A 16,427-nucleotide genomic window follows, 5' to 3' on the forward strand; every position below is an offset into this window, starting at 1 on the left:
GGAGAAGCTGCTGCCCGGAGTTTGCTGTAGGAGAAGCGCAAACAGGCAGACAGAGGAGAGCTTAAGTTTGACCAGGTACCAAAGCAAATCATTCATACTGTACAAATAATGTAAATATGTGTTACCCTCCACTTGGTTTCAGTTATGTACTGATGAACACAGTGGTAAAAGGTTTTTGTATAGCGCTTTTACTAGTCCCGCCTAGGGACCCCAAAGCGCTTTACACACCCAGTCATCCACCCATTAACACACACATTCACACACCACAGCCACAGCTGCCCTGGGGCAGACTGACAGAAGCGAGGCTGCCATATCGCGCCATCGGCCCTTCTGGCCAACACCAGTAGGCGGTAGGTAAGTGAAGTGTCTTGCCCAAGGACACAATGACTGAGACTGTCCGAGCCGGGGCTCAAACCGGCAACCTTCCGATTACAAGGCGAACTCCCAACTCTTGAGCCACGGTCACCCGTGGACATAAGATGGTGGTGGTCAGAGGGCCCGGTGGCGCAGTGTCCGACATTCGCCTCTGTCAGTGCGCCCCAGGGTGGCTGTGGCTACAATGTAGCTTGCCATCACCAGTGTGTGAATGTGTGTGTGAATGGGTGGATGACTGGTTGTGTCATTTACAGGCCATTTACGTAAATAAGCGTGACGAAGCAGCATCTGGCTGCAGTTTAAAGACTTTTTTTGTCTTGGTCTTGGGCTCATCTTGGTCTTGGTTTAGTCAGTCTTGACTACAAGTCTAGGATGTACTGCCAAATTCTCTGAAACGCAGTATTTGGCACAGATGTTTCAGTATACTATGCCGGCCACTTGGGTATAGCATTCCATGTATGCCCTGCCTGCTAACATCTTCCACCCTACTGTTTTGTGGTGGATTGTCTCATGGGCATCTTTACACAGCCTGCACCTGGGGTCTTACCTGGTGTTGTAGACCCCAGTTTCTAGGGATCTTGTGCTCAGAGCTTTGTCCTGTGCTGCCATGATTAGTGTCTCTGTGCTGTCTTTCAGTCCAGCTTTGTCCAGCCGCTGGTAGGATTTCTGGATATCAGCCACCTCCTCTATCTGCCGGTGGTACATACTGTGCAGGGGCCTGTCTTCCATGATAGTTCCTTGTCTTCCTCCTCTTTCTTCAGTTTTTGCTGCCTGAGATATTCACTGAGCATGGGGTCAGTTGGGGCCATCTTCTTGAAGTATTCGTGGATGTTCCTTGTCTCATCCTGGACCGTGGTGCTGACACTCACCAGTTCCCGGCCTCCTTCTTTCCGCTTAGCGTACAGCCTCAGGGTGCTGGACTTGGGGTGAAACCCTTCGTGTGCATGGTTAGGAGTTTCCTTGTCTTGATGCTTCTATCTCCTCCTTTGACGAGCTTATTATCCCAGCAGGGTACCTGATCACGGGCAGGGCATAGGTCAGGGGTGGCCAACTCCAGGCCTCGAGAGCCGGTGTCTTGCAGGTTTTAGATATCACCCTGGGTCAACACACCTGAATCAAGTGATTAGTTCATTACAAGGCCTCAGGAGAACTTCAAGACATGTTGGAGGTAATTTAGTCATTATATCAGCTGTGATGGATCAAGTACACATCTAAAACCTGCAGGACACCGGCTCTCAAGGCCCGGAGTTGGCCACCCCTGGCATAGGTGTTGATAGCCCGAATCTTGTTCTTACCATTCAGCTGATGCCTCAGGACTTTCCTGACCCTTTGTAGGCACTTGGTGGCTGCAGCTTTCCTAGCGGACTCTTCATGGTTCTGATTTGCCTGAGGGATCCCTAGGTACTTGTAGCTGTCCTCAATGTTTGCGATGTTGCCTTCTGGTAGTTCAATCCCCTCAGTTCTGACTACTTTCCCTCTCTTTGTTAACATCAGACTACATTTCTCTAGTCTGCAAGATGTTCCGCTGTCATTGCTGTATATCCAGGTGGTGTGGCTCAGTGAATCGATGTCTCATTCCCTCTTGGCATACAGGTTGATGTCATCCATGTACAGGAGGTGGCTGACAACTGTTCCATTCCGTAGTCGGTATCCGTAGCCAGTCTTGTCAATGATGTCACTGAGGGAGTTCAGGCCTATGCAGAACAGCAGTGGGGACAGATCCCGCACTTGATGGTGAGTGTTGTCCACCACATTCCCATTGAGCTCCCGATGAAGGCTCTTAGGGTCCTTTTGATCTTGTATAGGTCTAGGCAGTCCAGTATACAGCTGTGGGGCATCAAGTCATAGGCCTTCTTGTAAGCAATCCAGGCAGTGCACAGGTTGGTCAGCCTGGTCTTGCAGTCTCGGGCAACTGCTCGTTCTACACATCTGGTATTCTTGCCAATCCTTGTCTGTGCCCCACTCATGTATTGAGCCATGTGCCTGATCATCTGCCTGATAGGAGCTTCCATGTGGTACTGAGGCAGGTTATTGGTCGGTTGTTGGATGGGACCGGTCCCCTCTGTGAGTCCTTGAGGATCAGGACTGTCTGGCCTTCGGTAAGCCATTCTGGGTGTCTCTCGTCAACTAGCAGCTGGTTCATTTGTGCGGCCAGGTGCTCATGAAGTGCAGTCAGCTTCTTCAGCTAGTAGGCGTGTACCATGTTGGGGACTGGTGCTGTCCAACTCTTTATACTGGAGACCCTTTCTTGGATGTCTGGTACAATCCGTCTGTTGATCTCCCGCTCCCTTCTCCTGCCACTCGTGAAGACCCCGAGACACTCAAACTCCTCCACTTGGGGCAGGAACTCGTCCCTGACCCGGAGTGGGTATTCCACCCTTTTTCGGCTGAGGACCGTGGCCTCAGATTTGGAGGTGCTGATTCTCATTCCCACCGCTTCACACTCGGCTGCGAACCGTTCCAAGGTGAGCTGGAGGCCATCACCTGATGAAGCCAACAAAACCACATCATCTGCAAAAATCTGAGATGAGATGCTGAGACCATCCAAGTGAAAGCCTTCTGCCACTTGACTACGCCTAGAAATTCTGTCCATAAAAATTTATGAACAGAATCGGTGACAAAGGGTAGCCCTGGCAGAGCCCATCATCCACCAGGAACGAGTACGACTTATTGCTGGCTATGCCGACCAAGCTCTTGCAATGGTTGTATATAAGGACTGAATGGCCCGTAGCAATTGGCCAGACACCCCAAACTCCCAGAGCACCCCCCACAGGACCCCTTGAGGGACACGGTCAAATGCCTTCTCCAAGTCCACAAAACACATGCACCCTAAATCCTTGAGAGGATGAAGAGCTTATCCAGTGTTCCACAACCAGGACGAAAACCGCATTGTTCCCCCTGTATCCAAGGTTTGACTAACGGACGGACTCTCCTCCCCAGCACCCTGGCATAGACTTTCCGAGGGAGGCGGAGGGGTGTGATTCGTCTGTAGTTGGAACACACCCTCTGGTCAGACTCTGCTTCCTACACGGAAGACGTGCCAGTGGGATTAAGGAGGTCCTCGAAGTATTCCTTCCACTTCCCGACAATTTTCTCAGTCGAAGTTAGCCGCACTCGACCCGCAATATACACAGTGCAGGTAGATCACCGCTTTCCCCTCCCGAGTCGCCTGACGGTTTGCCAGAATCTCTTCGAGGCAGTCCAAAAGTCTTTTTCCATGGCCTCTCCAAATTCCTCCCACACCTTCAGCCACCGCCCACGTTGCATTCCGCTTGGCCTGCCAGTACCTATCAGCTGCCTCCAGAGCCCCACAGGCTAACCAAGCCCAGTAGGACTCCTTTTGCAGCTTGGTTAGCCTGTGGGGCTCTGGAGGCTCCCCTCACCTCTGGTGTCCACCATTTGGTTCAGAGATTACCACCATAACAGGCACCAACTACCTTGTTCAGCATCTCCATTGCAGAAGCTGCTGCACTGAGCTGCGGCCGCATGGTCCATTCGGACTCAATGCTGTTGAGGATCTCACAGACCTCTGCTAGGCATTCCCAGCACACCCCACTGTGCGTTTAGGTGCACCAGGTCTGTCCATTGTCCTCAGGGGGAGCACCCTCCAGTACCCCACCCAGGGACTCAAAGAAGGCTGAGTACTCTGAACTGCCACTCAGCGCATAAGCACAGACTACGGTCAGGATCCATTCCCCGACCTGGAGGCGAAGGGAACAAACCCTTCATGAGACAATATTGCACTAATTGCCACTTTTAGTCTTGTATGGCTCAAATTTGTACTGCTGCTCACTCCTGCCACTTTATCTCATGTGAAATTACATTGTCCCCCCTCCGACCTACCTCAATACATGTCACTTGTCTATTTCTCTCTTTTATGTCTTTCTGTAAGTATCGACAGGAAGTTGGGCCGCTGGTACTCTGGTGCAGTCAGAACAATCTGGAGCTGAACATGCTTAAGACTGTAGAGATAATAGTGGACTTCAGGAGACATCCCTCAACACTGCTCCATCTCACCATATCAGACCGCCCGGTGTCTACTGTGAAGATCTTCAGGTTCCTGGGTATTACTATCTCCCAGGACCTGAAGTGAGAGACTAACATCTCCTCCATCCTCAAAAAGACCCAGCAGAAGATACACTTCCAGAGACAACTGGGGAAGTGTAGTCTTCCACAGGAGTTGCTGATCCAGTTCTACACTGCAGTCATTGAGTCTGTCCTGTGCTCCTCCATCACAGTCTGGTATGGAGCAGCCACTAAAAAGGACAGGTGCAGACTGCAGTGGACTTTCCAGGCAACAGAAAAGGTCATTGGAGCCCCCCTGCCCTCCATCCAGGACTGGTACCTCTCAAGAACCAGAAAACAGGCAGGGGGAATCATCACAGATTTCTCACACCCTGGACACAGACCTTTTGACCTGCTGCCTTCTGGCAGATGGTATAGAAGCCTGCAGACCAGGACCACCCAACACAGGAACAGTTTCTTTCCCCTTGCCATTTCCCTCCTAAACCGTTGAACTGTCACATTGCTTCACACTGCCAGATTGCAACTGCAGTTTATGTACACTCTGTGGTATTCATTTCTGTAATCTTGTATTTTCTGTATATAAGGATTTAGACATTTTTATATTGTGGTTTATGTATATTGTTCATTGTGTCGCTCATATATTGTGTATTTTACATTGTTGTGCTTGAGAGACACCAGCGACCGGAACCATATTCCTTGTATGTGTTTGTGCATGCATACTTGGCTAATAAATGCGATTCAGATTCTGATCATTTTTTTCCCATTACTTTTATTTCTTGTGGGCTCTCCTTTCTTCATTCATTTTTTTCCTTTTAGAAAATATAATACAAAATATACAAAAGTGTATATTCAAAGGGTTTTGTCTTGCAGTTATGTATTCAGACTACACTTTCAAATCATAAATGTTAAATCACCAAGATACAAGATCAAATAAAAATATTACCTTTGTAATACACACATACCTTTGAGTAAAAGACCGGATAAGCCACAGTAGATCGGAAATTTTGAATGGAAAAAACACAAGATGTGTGGTGTTGTCCAAATTTTTGAAACTCCTTGGATACATCACATGGTATGTTGTTTTGTTTCCAACATCTCTTTCAAAGCCTTTTGTGGGCCCACGGTTTATTCTAAAAAGCACAGAGGATATATTGTTCATATTATCATCTATTGGATGATATATGTAGAATGAACGTCCATACTGGGGAAAGAAAATATCTTATTCAATTGAGTTTTAAAGGTTTTAGCAATGCTTACAGATATTTAAAGATAACACATGCATGAAGATTTCAAAATAGTATGTTCTACTCTTACCTTATGACAATATCATGAAAGTCTATCAGTGGTCCATAATGCGATCCATTGAGATTACCAGAATTCCCAACCACAGCACAAGTTCTACAAAGGTCAGGGCTGGATCTTGTGAAATTGACTTTGGTTGGGAAGATCTGAAAAACCTTGTCCACTGTTTTATTGTAGAAAGCGAAGTTGCGTCTGTCTGTCTGTATGCGCTGACATAACAAAAGTAATTAATTAATTTGTTGAGTTCACTAGCTTTTTTGTACTAACTGATTATTTTGAGAGTATATTTATTTTAAAAAAAATCCCTATTAGCACTGGAAATTTGGTTAAAAAGATGACAATGACTTGTCTTTGAAATCAGTAAAAAAAAGTATACATACGTTTAAAATACAGAAGTTAACATTTACCTTCCACCAGTTAAATGTATCCTCTGAGATATTGTTTGTGGGTGATAGAAAGGGCTCAGGAGATTCTTTCATAAGTTCACTAAGCCATGGGTCATATTCCATTAAACATTTGTTGCAGGCACAAACACTTTCATTCTGAGGGAGGAAGAAATCCTGGTACACATTTAAAATCCATGAAGCTCTTGTAATGACTCCAATGGCAAGGACACACAGCAAGACAAAGAAAACTAATGGTTTCCTCTGAAGCATCTTCACACCTTGATATTCTTGAAAGAGGATCTGATCCGTTCTGTAGATACATTACAAAACACAGGATTTAACAATGGGATAACACATGACCATACAGAATCACGTCATCACGCTGCAAACAAGACCAAACTGTTTATTACCACAATGATACTCAAAACAAGACCTTAGCCAATATTAAAATCAATTTGTTACATCCTAAATGATAGGATGCAACTAATGTCTACAAACATGCTTGGACTAATTGTTACTTCCACATCTCCAAAAGTTAATTCTGTTCATCTGGACATAGCGTTTTCAGTGGGAGAAACATTTCGTCACTCATCCAAGTGACTTCTTCAGACTCAGCTGACTGCAGGTTTCCCCACTCTTATAAGAAGTGCATTTGCACCATGACTGAAACCGGCCCACTGAAGGAACAATGGGCTGGAAGGTCAGTTCCTTCATCATAATTACGCAAATTCTCATGACCGTTGATCAACAACCACTGATCAAAGCCCACTGATCAATGGCCATGAGTACCATTCACAGAGAGTTGGGGAATTGGCTGCAATCACAGCATTGTATGATGGCAAAATATGTACCCTTAGGCCCCCTCCTCAATTCAGAGATGGTCTTTCCCTTTTTACATAAATGGCGTCCTTGACTCCCCGCTCAAACCAGCGTTCCTCCCTGTCCAGGATGTGTACATCCTCATCAGTGAAAGAGTGTCCACTGGCCTGTAGGTGTAAATAGAATGAGGAGTCCTGGCCTGACAAGGTAGCTCTTCTGTGTTATGGCATCCACTTCGCCAGAGGTTGTTTGGTTTCCCCGATATATAAATCCTGGAAATCCTCCTGGCACTTAACAGGGTACACTATGTGTTGGAGTCAAATTGTTAAATGTTGTCATTGTGTTTCTTAAATTTGTAAAGTCTTAGTTCAAGCAGCATGATCAAAGACATTCCTTTGTCTCTGACCAACTCTCCAGCTACTCTGGTGCTGGGGGAGGCTTTATTATAGGCACATCCTAGCTGAAAGATCTGTTTCTTGTGTGGTAAGCTCCCTGCTTTTATGACCCTTTTGGTGAGCAGGAGATCACACAAACGCACCCCCAAACACATTCTCACATATAAACGCACACATTCTCACTCACACACACACACACACACACGCACATGCATACAGGTGCTTATACGTGCACACACATACGCACATAGTGCCTTGTCTTTTAGAACCATAGGGGGGGTTTACGAGGGGAGGTGCTTGCGTAAACTGTAAACTGTAACTGTCATGGAAATAAATAGCTGCGAGGACTGCTTGTTGAAGAAGTTGGGTTGGAGATAGGTGAGGAGCCTTGAGCTCCAAAAGCTTGGTTCTGAACAGCCTTCCCTTGCTAGCAAGTAAAAACCACTGAAAGGAGGTCTAAGAAGGTTTCTCCACCGAAAGGAGGTCTGTTGGTGCCTACTTTGTGTGTGAATGCGCGCGTGAGTTTTTGCGGGCCAGACGTGGTCTGTTTAAGTGTGGCTGATTGTTGTCTTGTAATGGGGAATAAACTGAGTAAGTCTGCCTTGAAAGGGGATGAAATACACTGTAAAGTATTTACCCGGGCAGCACGTAGTATGTAGATCGTTGAAGAAAGAAGTGAAATTGTGCATAAAGCAGAAGTGAGTGTGAATGTGTCTGATGTCACGGTGTGTGTGAGCCACAGAGAGGTGTGAAAGTATTTGAGTGAAGTGGTCTAGAACTGGGGAAGAGATGATTCTGCAGGTCATTTTCTAACCCAGTGGACAAAAGAAATAACATTTGTGTTGATGAAATATGAATGATAAATGAAGAGTGTTTGGTGTTTCTCAGCCTGAAACAACTGTAATCCCACTTTCTGTTTTTAAGAAAGGAGGGTTCCAAAAAAAAAAAAAAAAACAGAGAGAGAGAGAGACGTGTGTTGTTTAAGCAGTGATAAGAATAATGAAAATGTCTTAGTTTGTTACTTTTAGGTGAAAAGCAGACCTGGATCAATTTTTCACATGCAGCAGTTGGAAGAAAACTATAGGTTTAACATCATTACGAAACACTCAGGCCAAGCTTTTGGCTGAGTGGTGTTTACAGCTTAACTCCCATGTGTTCCTCACCCTGAGAAAACAAGCTCCACGGAAGCTAACCTCTGCCTGAAACCAAGGAGTGCAGTTCCAGAAGCACAGGCAGGAACATCAACAGTTGGCAGCAGCCCAAGAGACAACAGCAGAGTCCTGAGTAGGAAGGTCCAGCAGCAGTGTGTGCAAACGGCATTAGAGAGAAAGAAAACCCATCATCATGGATGGATGGAGATGCGTTCCCAGCAAGCTGCAACTTCACTGTGTGTGAAGATGACTTTTGAGGAGACTGTCTGAGTGACATTTGCCACGTTTGGAGTGAAATGGCAAGATGAGACAGTGGGAAAACACAGGACAAAGCTGCTATAGGACTGCAAAGTGGGAGAGGAGAATGGAGTGAGAGGAGCAGGTGAGAACACAGAAGGAGGCTGTTCGTTTAGTGTGGGAAATCAAAATTTGGGTTAGCAATCCTGGGAAAAAAGGAAACTGCTTTAAGTGGGGAAAATTGAGAAGGAGTCTGGACTACAAAATGAGAAAGGTACACAAAAACACACACAAACAGGAAATGCATTAACCATACTAACCCTACATACACATACAATGACACTCATAAAGACCAGACAGTGTCTAAGCATGAGATTCTGTTTGTCATCTTGTCCAAGTCACTAGTAAGATGAAAAGTCATACATAGACTAGTGTCTAATATTATAGGAGGACAGATGATTGCATTATAACCTGGAAGAAAACAGAATGCTGATGAGGGGTCTTGAATGAGTGAGCTGATTGTTGAGTTTCTGGTGTGTGAAGAAGTTTTAACATGGCACACATTTGGTTACATGAGAAGAAACTTATTATGTGATAAGACAACAGGGTTATGTTTTGTTGTGTGGCTGATTGGATGAATATTTGAGATTAAATTGGCTGATGATTTGTCTTTTGTTACAAAGTTGAGCCTGCCATTTAGGTTTGGCATGATTTCCTCCCTGAGACGAAGAACAAGTGTCATGACTTAAAAAGGAAAAGAAAAGAAAGAAAGGCTTTGTTATTTTGTTACTTTCATAGTGCACTGAAAGTTTTGTTTGATCATTTAAGTGAGTTTCTACAAATTAAAATTGACTCGGGAGAAATCCACTTTGGGACAATCAAAAAGCGAGTCTCTGTGTAAAAGGATTCAACAAGGTCTAAATACATTTTCTTTTTTGAAATGTCGTCGTTTTGCTGAGGGTGGAAAAAAAATGCGATGATAGGTTCCACTATCAGCAAAGAAAGAAAGAAAGATGAGTGAAAATAAATAATAGGGACTGACTGGACTGACAAAAGCTTGACTGACTTGACCACTATGCAAGGTTAACCCCCACCCAGATGTGACAAAGGGTGGATGTATCTATGTGTGTGTGTCTCTTGTTGCAGGAGCAGGAGGAGACCAGAGGAAACTTGGGTCACATGACTATGTGCAAATTTAAGCTTTTTAGCTGTAATTTTTCTGGGTGTTTGTGAATTTACCAAGGGTGTGTTATTCACCACCTTGTGTTGCTCACAGAGGTCACTGTGAGAAAGTGTGTATACACCTGAAAAGGGCTAACATTTACATTACTTTTCTACCGCAGAGGGTTAATCTTGTGATTTACAGTAGGACACATAACTTTATGTTTTTTCTACCACAGGATTACTGGGTTTTTGAGTCAAGGGAACTGTGTTTACAGGCTGTGTGTTGGTGATGCAATTACACTGTGTTGTTGAGAAAATGTTGGAGAAAATGTGATTGTTACAGGGAAGAAGTGAATACAGTGTGAGATATATTGTGTTGAAACCAGTGTTATTTCTTTTTATAGCAGAGTGTTAACTTTATGACATTTTATAGCACCTCTGGAACCTGTTGACCTAAGCCTGACCTCCAGGATGATCCGTGTGTTTGGCTAATGTTTGTTTTCCTTTAAGAGTGCTTGCAAAGAATTCAGCACAGACAGACAAGTGACAATTGAACAGATGTGTAGTGATTGTGGAGTAGTTTAATATGGGGCTCATTATCTGACCACTATTGAGCTCATAGTGAATGACAAATTTAAGGAAAGACACTGATTACAATGTGGAATGAAGTTGAGATGATTCATGACTTGGAGCAAATTATGGAAAAAAAAAGTAGAGGTTTAATGATCTAGAATAAACCTGCAATGATACTTGTCTCTGTGATGCTGAATACTTTATTACTCTTATGAGCTACAGTTGTTTGGAAATGTGAAGTTGTTTTAACTTAAAGACTTTGTCTTCTAGGATACAGGCTCCGGGTGGAGCTGGGAGTTAAACAGATCTTAACATTTAACTGCTGACTAATGGTTTTAAACAGCGTTACATATTTGGAGTGGAGTGGAGCTGCTCCGAGAATGGTTCCTGCTTTTATGATTCTCACATATACACACACACACACACACACACACACACACACACACACACACACACACTCTTGCACATGCATACAGGTGCTTATACGTGCACACACATACACACATAGTGCCTTGTCTTTTAGAACCATAGGGGGGGTTTACGAGGGGAGGTGCTTGCGTAAACTGTAACTGTCATGGAAATAAATAGCTGCAAGAAGGGCTGCTTGTTGAAGAAGTTGGGTTGGAGACAGGTGAGGAGCGTTGAGCTCCAAGAGCTTGGTTCCAACCAACCTTCCCTTGCTAGCAAGTAAAAGCCGGTTGAAGATGTTCATCTTTTTTTTGTCGTTAACGAGCAAGGTTATTATCGTTAACGAAAACTAACGAAATAACGAAAACTAGAAGTGAAAAAACATTTTCATTAACAGAAATAAAAATAAAAACAAAAAAAGGAAAACTAACTAAAACTATAATGAGTGTTCACAAAACTAACTAAAATTAACTGAATTTATAGCAAAAATGTGTTTAGTTTTCGTTGATGTGTGCGTGTCATACAATAGTCAAGGGTGAAAATGAAGTTTAGGTTACAGATTTTTTTCTTGCTGTCTAATTATGCCAGCAGGTGGCAAGTACGTTAGTCGAGTCGTCTGTGTTGCTGCTCCATCCACGCGTAGAATCATGTCAGGAAAAGTCGGGAGCCACAGTCCAATTTGGGATTACTTTGAATATGACTGTGTTTTGGATAAAGCAAGTGTCTTGTAGTGGAAAGAGACAAATTATGAGGGACATTTCTAAAGGGAAAAAAATCCCACAAACCTTAAAGTGCACTTGAAAAGCTCACACAAGAAGGCTAACCTAGCTTACCTTGAGAAGGTAAGGGAGCACACTCAACCCTCATCCCCAGAAAACAGAAGCTAACCCCAGGCAAGGCAGCGTGATGCATCCCGAGACAACAGGACGGGGATATCTACATAACTGTGTGAGTCAATTGCCTTCAAAAAGTTTATCAATTCACTTGAACCACAATTATGAACACCCGGTGCTGCGAGAGTTAATAGTCTCATTGGGGCCAAGATATACATTTTATAGTTGCCTGGTATCAATGGTTGTTCATCTGCCTTTATTTATTTATTTATTTATTTGAAGAATAATATAAATTTCTAAACAGCGGGGCCTGTGGAAGCGCAGACCCAACACTTTGTTACTCTGTTTGTGTCGGGGGACCCAATCCTTGGGGCGGACCAATTTTTGGTGCAGCGTGTTTTGGGGTTTGAAAGCCACACAGACACAATGTTTAGAAAAAATGCGTCTCAACTGCTCCGATACTCCTTACACATAGAGGATCACCACAGGTCTCCTGGATCGGCTGGAACTTTCTTTTGGCGCCTTCCCAGCTTTGACAAAAGTCCAGCTGGGATAACCACATTTACTCAGGGCCTTCTTAATGTGATGTTCTTCTACTTCCCTGGTCGCTGTGTCAGTGGGGATGGTGTTCGCTCTGTGTTGTAGTGTCCTGATGACACCCAGTTTTTGCTCCAGTGGATGATCGGTATGCGTAGGTTTATGGTACACATTAGCTTTTAGATGGGCCCCATTACTGATGGAAATCTCACAGTCTAAGAAGGCTAATCTCCCACTTTTCATATCCTCCCTGGTGAATTTGATGTGTTGGTTGACCGAGTTAATGTGATCCGTGAATTGTGGTACATCCTGAGATTTGATTTTCACCTAAGTGTCATCCACATATCGAAACCAATGGCTTGGTGGTGTTCCAGGGTAGGATAGCAAAGCTCTCTTTTCCACTTCTTCCATGTACAAATTGGCCACAATGAGTGAAACTGGGGAACCCATGGCACACCCATGTTTCTGTCTGTAGAACTGGCCCTTGTTTGTGAAGTAGGTGGAATGAAGACACAGTTCCAAAAACAAACGATGCTGAGAGCAGTCCTGTTGCTGGATCTCTTAAGAACTACCGCCAACACCTCTGTGACTGGGATGCAAGTGAAGAGAGATCTAACATTGTACGAGACCATGGTTTCACCATAATGACATCTCTCACCTTCTCAACAAAATCCGAAATGTTGTGGATGTGATGTTCATGCATAATGAGTGAAACCAGCCTGAAACCATAATAACAATTATGCAAAAGTATTTGAGAACCATGGCAGTTAGGCTGAGCGCGGTAGATGCTGTTATTCGGAGCAAACCTCGGCTAACTAGGTTTTCTACGGACACTGGGCTGGGCAGCTCTGTAGCTTTCTGGATGGTGCAAGTCAGGGCTGGTGAGCTTGCTCTCTCCATCTCTTCACCACTGCCGCAGCAGATGGAGCTTACCACGGCACTGCTGCAGCAGCTGCAGTCACAGCATCAGAATCCCTCTTCCTTCACGTCCTGTTCTGACAACCCCTCACCTGCCTCATGCTTGGCAGGAATGTGGTCAGAGGATGAGGAGCCGGTCACTGCTGCTCCGAGACTCTCAGTTTCCTTCGCCTCTCCCGCTTTCAGGAAGAAGCACTGTCTGCGCCAACGGCTCTCTTCACCACGCTCAGAACCCTGGACTTCCTCGAATATATCATATCATATGTTTGGCTCTCAGTGAAGGCGGTCGCACTTTCTCCTCTCCTGCCCTTATCTTCCCTGCTTAGCTTCTTATGTCCTTGTCTCGTATTGTGTTTTTGCTTACCTTTCCCTGGAACACTCTCTCACAGTCTGTTCTCTAAAACCTAAAAGAGGAATTATGGATTTGAGCAACTGGTCTCTGAATGCAATTGACACCCCTTCTCAATGAGAAGTCTGGGCTCGGGTGAGCCTGACTGCTGAAGATATCTACCTATTCGGAACCATGATAACAGGGTTCTTGCTGATCGGAGCTGGCTTGGCCCTGGCTTATCAAAGAATTAAGGAAGCGAAACCGGCTGTTGAAACCCCCACAAGGCTGCCCGCTGGGATTGAAATGATGGGACGAGGCGTGAGTTTCTCAAAATGGGCTCATTGAGTGCAGCACGGAGAAGATCTTGGAGAAGGCACGGCTGCCGTGAATACTCAGAACAAGACCTCTGAGTGAAAAACTGGATTACATCTGGAGGGGCTAGCTCGAATAACACCTTTGAGTGCAAATTCGATCACATCTTGGGGAAGTGCACTGCGATCGTGAGTTCTCAGAACCTGCTCTTTGAGCAAAAAGAATGACAACATCACGGAATGTAAGTTTGGATAACATCATAGAAAGTTCACGGCTCTCCAACGGGAGATTGAGAGACCAGTGTTGGACTGTTAGAACAGTTTTGAAATTCATATGAGTTGCTCGCACTAAAGTAAAAACCATCATCACTTGATGTGGAGACCCTCTCGGCGCCAGCTGGGGTCGCAAGGCTGGAGCCGATCAAAAACACCCTGATAACGACTGTGTTTAGACTGTTCCCCCCATTCCATGCAAGGCCACCTGGGTTGGCTGGAAGACTGTTTACTTAGCCTAGCAGGGCGAAGGACACTGTCTCAGCTGAACTCTGGACACACACACACACACACACACACACACACACATATGCACACACTGATCCCCCCTCCCTTTCCAAACGCCTTCGATGCTTGTGCCCTACCGGAGAAGATGGCAGTCAACTGGACCAGCGCAGACATGCTGCAGGACCTGATGCGCTGTCTACACCGGCTCTGTCTTACCCTTTACCCGCCCCTGTTGCTTGTCTTGCGTTTCTATGGTGTATTGATAGTCATGTGCTTTTTGTGCTGAGGTGTTTTTTCTGTTATCAAACTGTTCTCCCACTGGGAGCTCAGTCTGAGTGGAGTTTTTTTTCTCCTCCTCTTACCTCATGTTATGTATTTTCGTTGTTTTTTTCCTATCAGCCTACCTTTCTGACATGTCTCCCCAGTGTGATGTTTGTGTAAAGTTGGTCAGAAGGTTCCTTTGTAAGTGTGCATGCACCATTAGCGTGCTGCACGCTGTAACCCTAATTTCCTTCGGGTTTAATAAAGTATTCTGATTCTGAAGCAGCTGCCCAAGTCTGTTAATGAGGATTCGCCACCCGCTGAAGAAATCCCAGTGCCAGGATGTACGGTTCCACTCTAGATTCTTCCATCTCCGTGAGTGAGATTGACTCTTTGCCACGAGCTCTTGCTAAGTCTGGAACTACAAGAACAGACTCTGCTGTTTCCAGTTCAGAATTGAAAACAGTTTCTCGTGTTTTTAAAGCTACTGAATGTAGCTACTGAACCAGTGCTGACCAAGGCTGTGGTTTGTAGTTCCGCCACTTTCCTCACAGCCGGCCTCCAGAACTGCTTTGTTGCTGCTGCTGGCTCCGCGGTCGACCTCAAGAGCTACTCCATCTTGGCTGCTGGCTCCGCAGTCGGCCTCCAGAAGTGTTCCGTTGCCACCGCTGGCTCCGCGGTCGGCTTCCAGAACTTTCTGAAATTTGGTACCGTCGACCTATGGGTTAACTTCCTGAACTGTTTTGGTATGGACTGTTGTGCCGTCAACCTCTGAGCCGGCCCCCTGAACTGTTTATGAATTTGAGTTTGAGTATGAGTTTCCTCAGCTCCAGTGTCTTTCGTGGACATTTTGCTTTGGACTTGGACACAAAAATACAAGAAAACACAAAATGCTTATCATGACAGTTTACCTTTTTCCTTAGTTTGTTTTTCTTTCTGATTAATCCTTTAAAGCCGGTCGGAGTGGGCACGCTCCGTTTTGCGTAACTATTTTTAAATCCCGGTAGCACTGCAACCACATAAGCTAGCGCAATAATTTTCTTTTGCATATGAAACCGGAGGAGTTGTACTTACATCTTATGCCATCAGCTTGTCCTAAGTCACAGTTTCCTTCCACATATAGCTTTGCAAAAACTGCATAAAAAGCGCTTGCAGCAACAAAAACATAATATTCCAGAAACACGCTTTGCCGATCCGATCAGCTGTTTGTAACACTTCCTACGTCCATCAGCACGAACTATCGCATGTCCACCATGACCTGCCCGAAACTGGAAGTGACGTCATTTTGCGGTAATGTAGTTTTTTACTATCAGGGCCTTATGAGCCTATACTGGTGTTTTTAGAAGTTATGTTTGACTTTATGACTTTCTGTGTCGTTTCTGGGATGCTTAGGACTCATATTGCACTGCTGGAAATAGTTTATTTTGATGCATATGCTGTTTTTTTTTTTTTGCAAATTTGCATTATAATATTTATTTTCATTTTTCCTGCAGTATATAAAAATTGGTGTATTTCAAAAATAAAACTATGAACACACTCAAAATAAATTTCCTGTGGTGGGAAACTATTTTGTATTTACAGTTTTGTGGGATAAGCCTCTTAAATTTCTCTAACTAGAAATATATGTTAAAAAACCAAAAACAATTTTAATTTTTTTTTGTAGTTTATTGCACTTTTTTGCAATTTATGTAATTACTATGCACTTAATGCAGACATATTATTAAAATTTGGGATGCAATGTTTGTACTGATGTATATCAACTTGAAATGCTCCCAAAGATGGCACTACAACATGTAAAAATATAATATAAGCTCTGGCGGATTTGGTTCCATGGTAGGTCTTAAAGGGTAAAAGTACACAAAGTTTGGCCCTGTGATTTTAAGAGAAAAATTGTGTTTT

General features: G+C 44.5%; 1 protein-coding gene across 3 annotated transcripts in view; it reads right to left on the reverse strand.

Moving 5' to 3' along the window:
* The window catches only part of LOC146493677 (CMP-N-acetylneuraminate-beta-galactosamide-alpha-2,3-sialyltransferase 1-like), a 45,165-nt gene that overhangs the window by 18,175 nt on the left and 10,563 nt on the right, over window positions 1-16,427 (reverse strand). Inside the window, exons 1-4 of one of the 3 annotated variants that reach the window (XM_085149051.1) lie at window positions 8,467-16,168; window positions 6,111-6,399; window positions 5,716-5,912; window positions 5,364-5,531 (exon numbers count right to left, since the gene is read on the reverse strand). In XM_085149051.1, the coding sequence (XP_085005177.1) occupies window positions 5,364-5,531; window positions 5,716-5,912; window positions 6,111-6,359 (614 nt within the window). In that variant the 5' untranslated portion in view covers window positions 6,360-6,399; window positions 8,467-16,168. Of the gene's footprint in view, window positions 1-5,363; window positions 5,532-5,715; window positions 5,913-6,110; window positions 16,169-16,427 lie in introns of those variants that run through there. The other 2 variants (XM_085149053.1, XM_085149050.1) reach the window with 2 other exon arrangements.

The sequence above is a fragment of the Neolamprologus multifasciatus genome, chromosome 22 (genome assembly GCF_963576455.1).
Source record: "Neolamprologus multifasciatus chromosome 22, fNeoMul1.2, whole genome shotgun sequence".
Lineage (NCBI taxonomy): Eukaryota > Metazoa > Chordata > Actinopteri > Cichliformes > Cichlidae > Neolamprologus > Neolamprologus multifasciatus.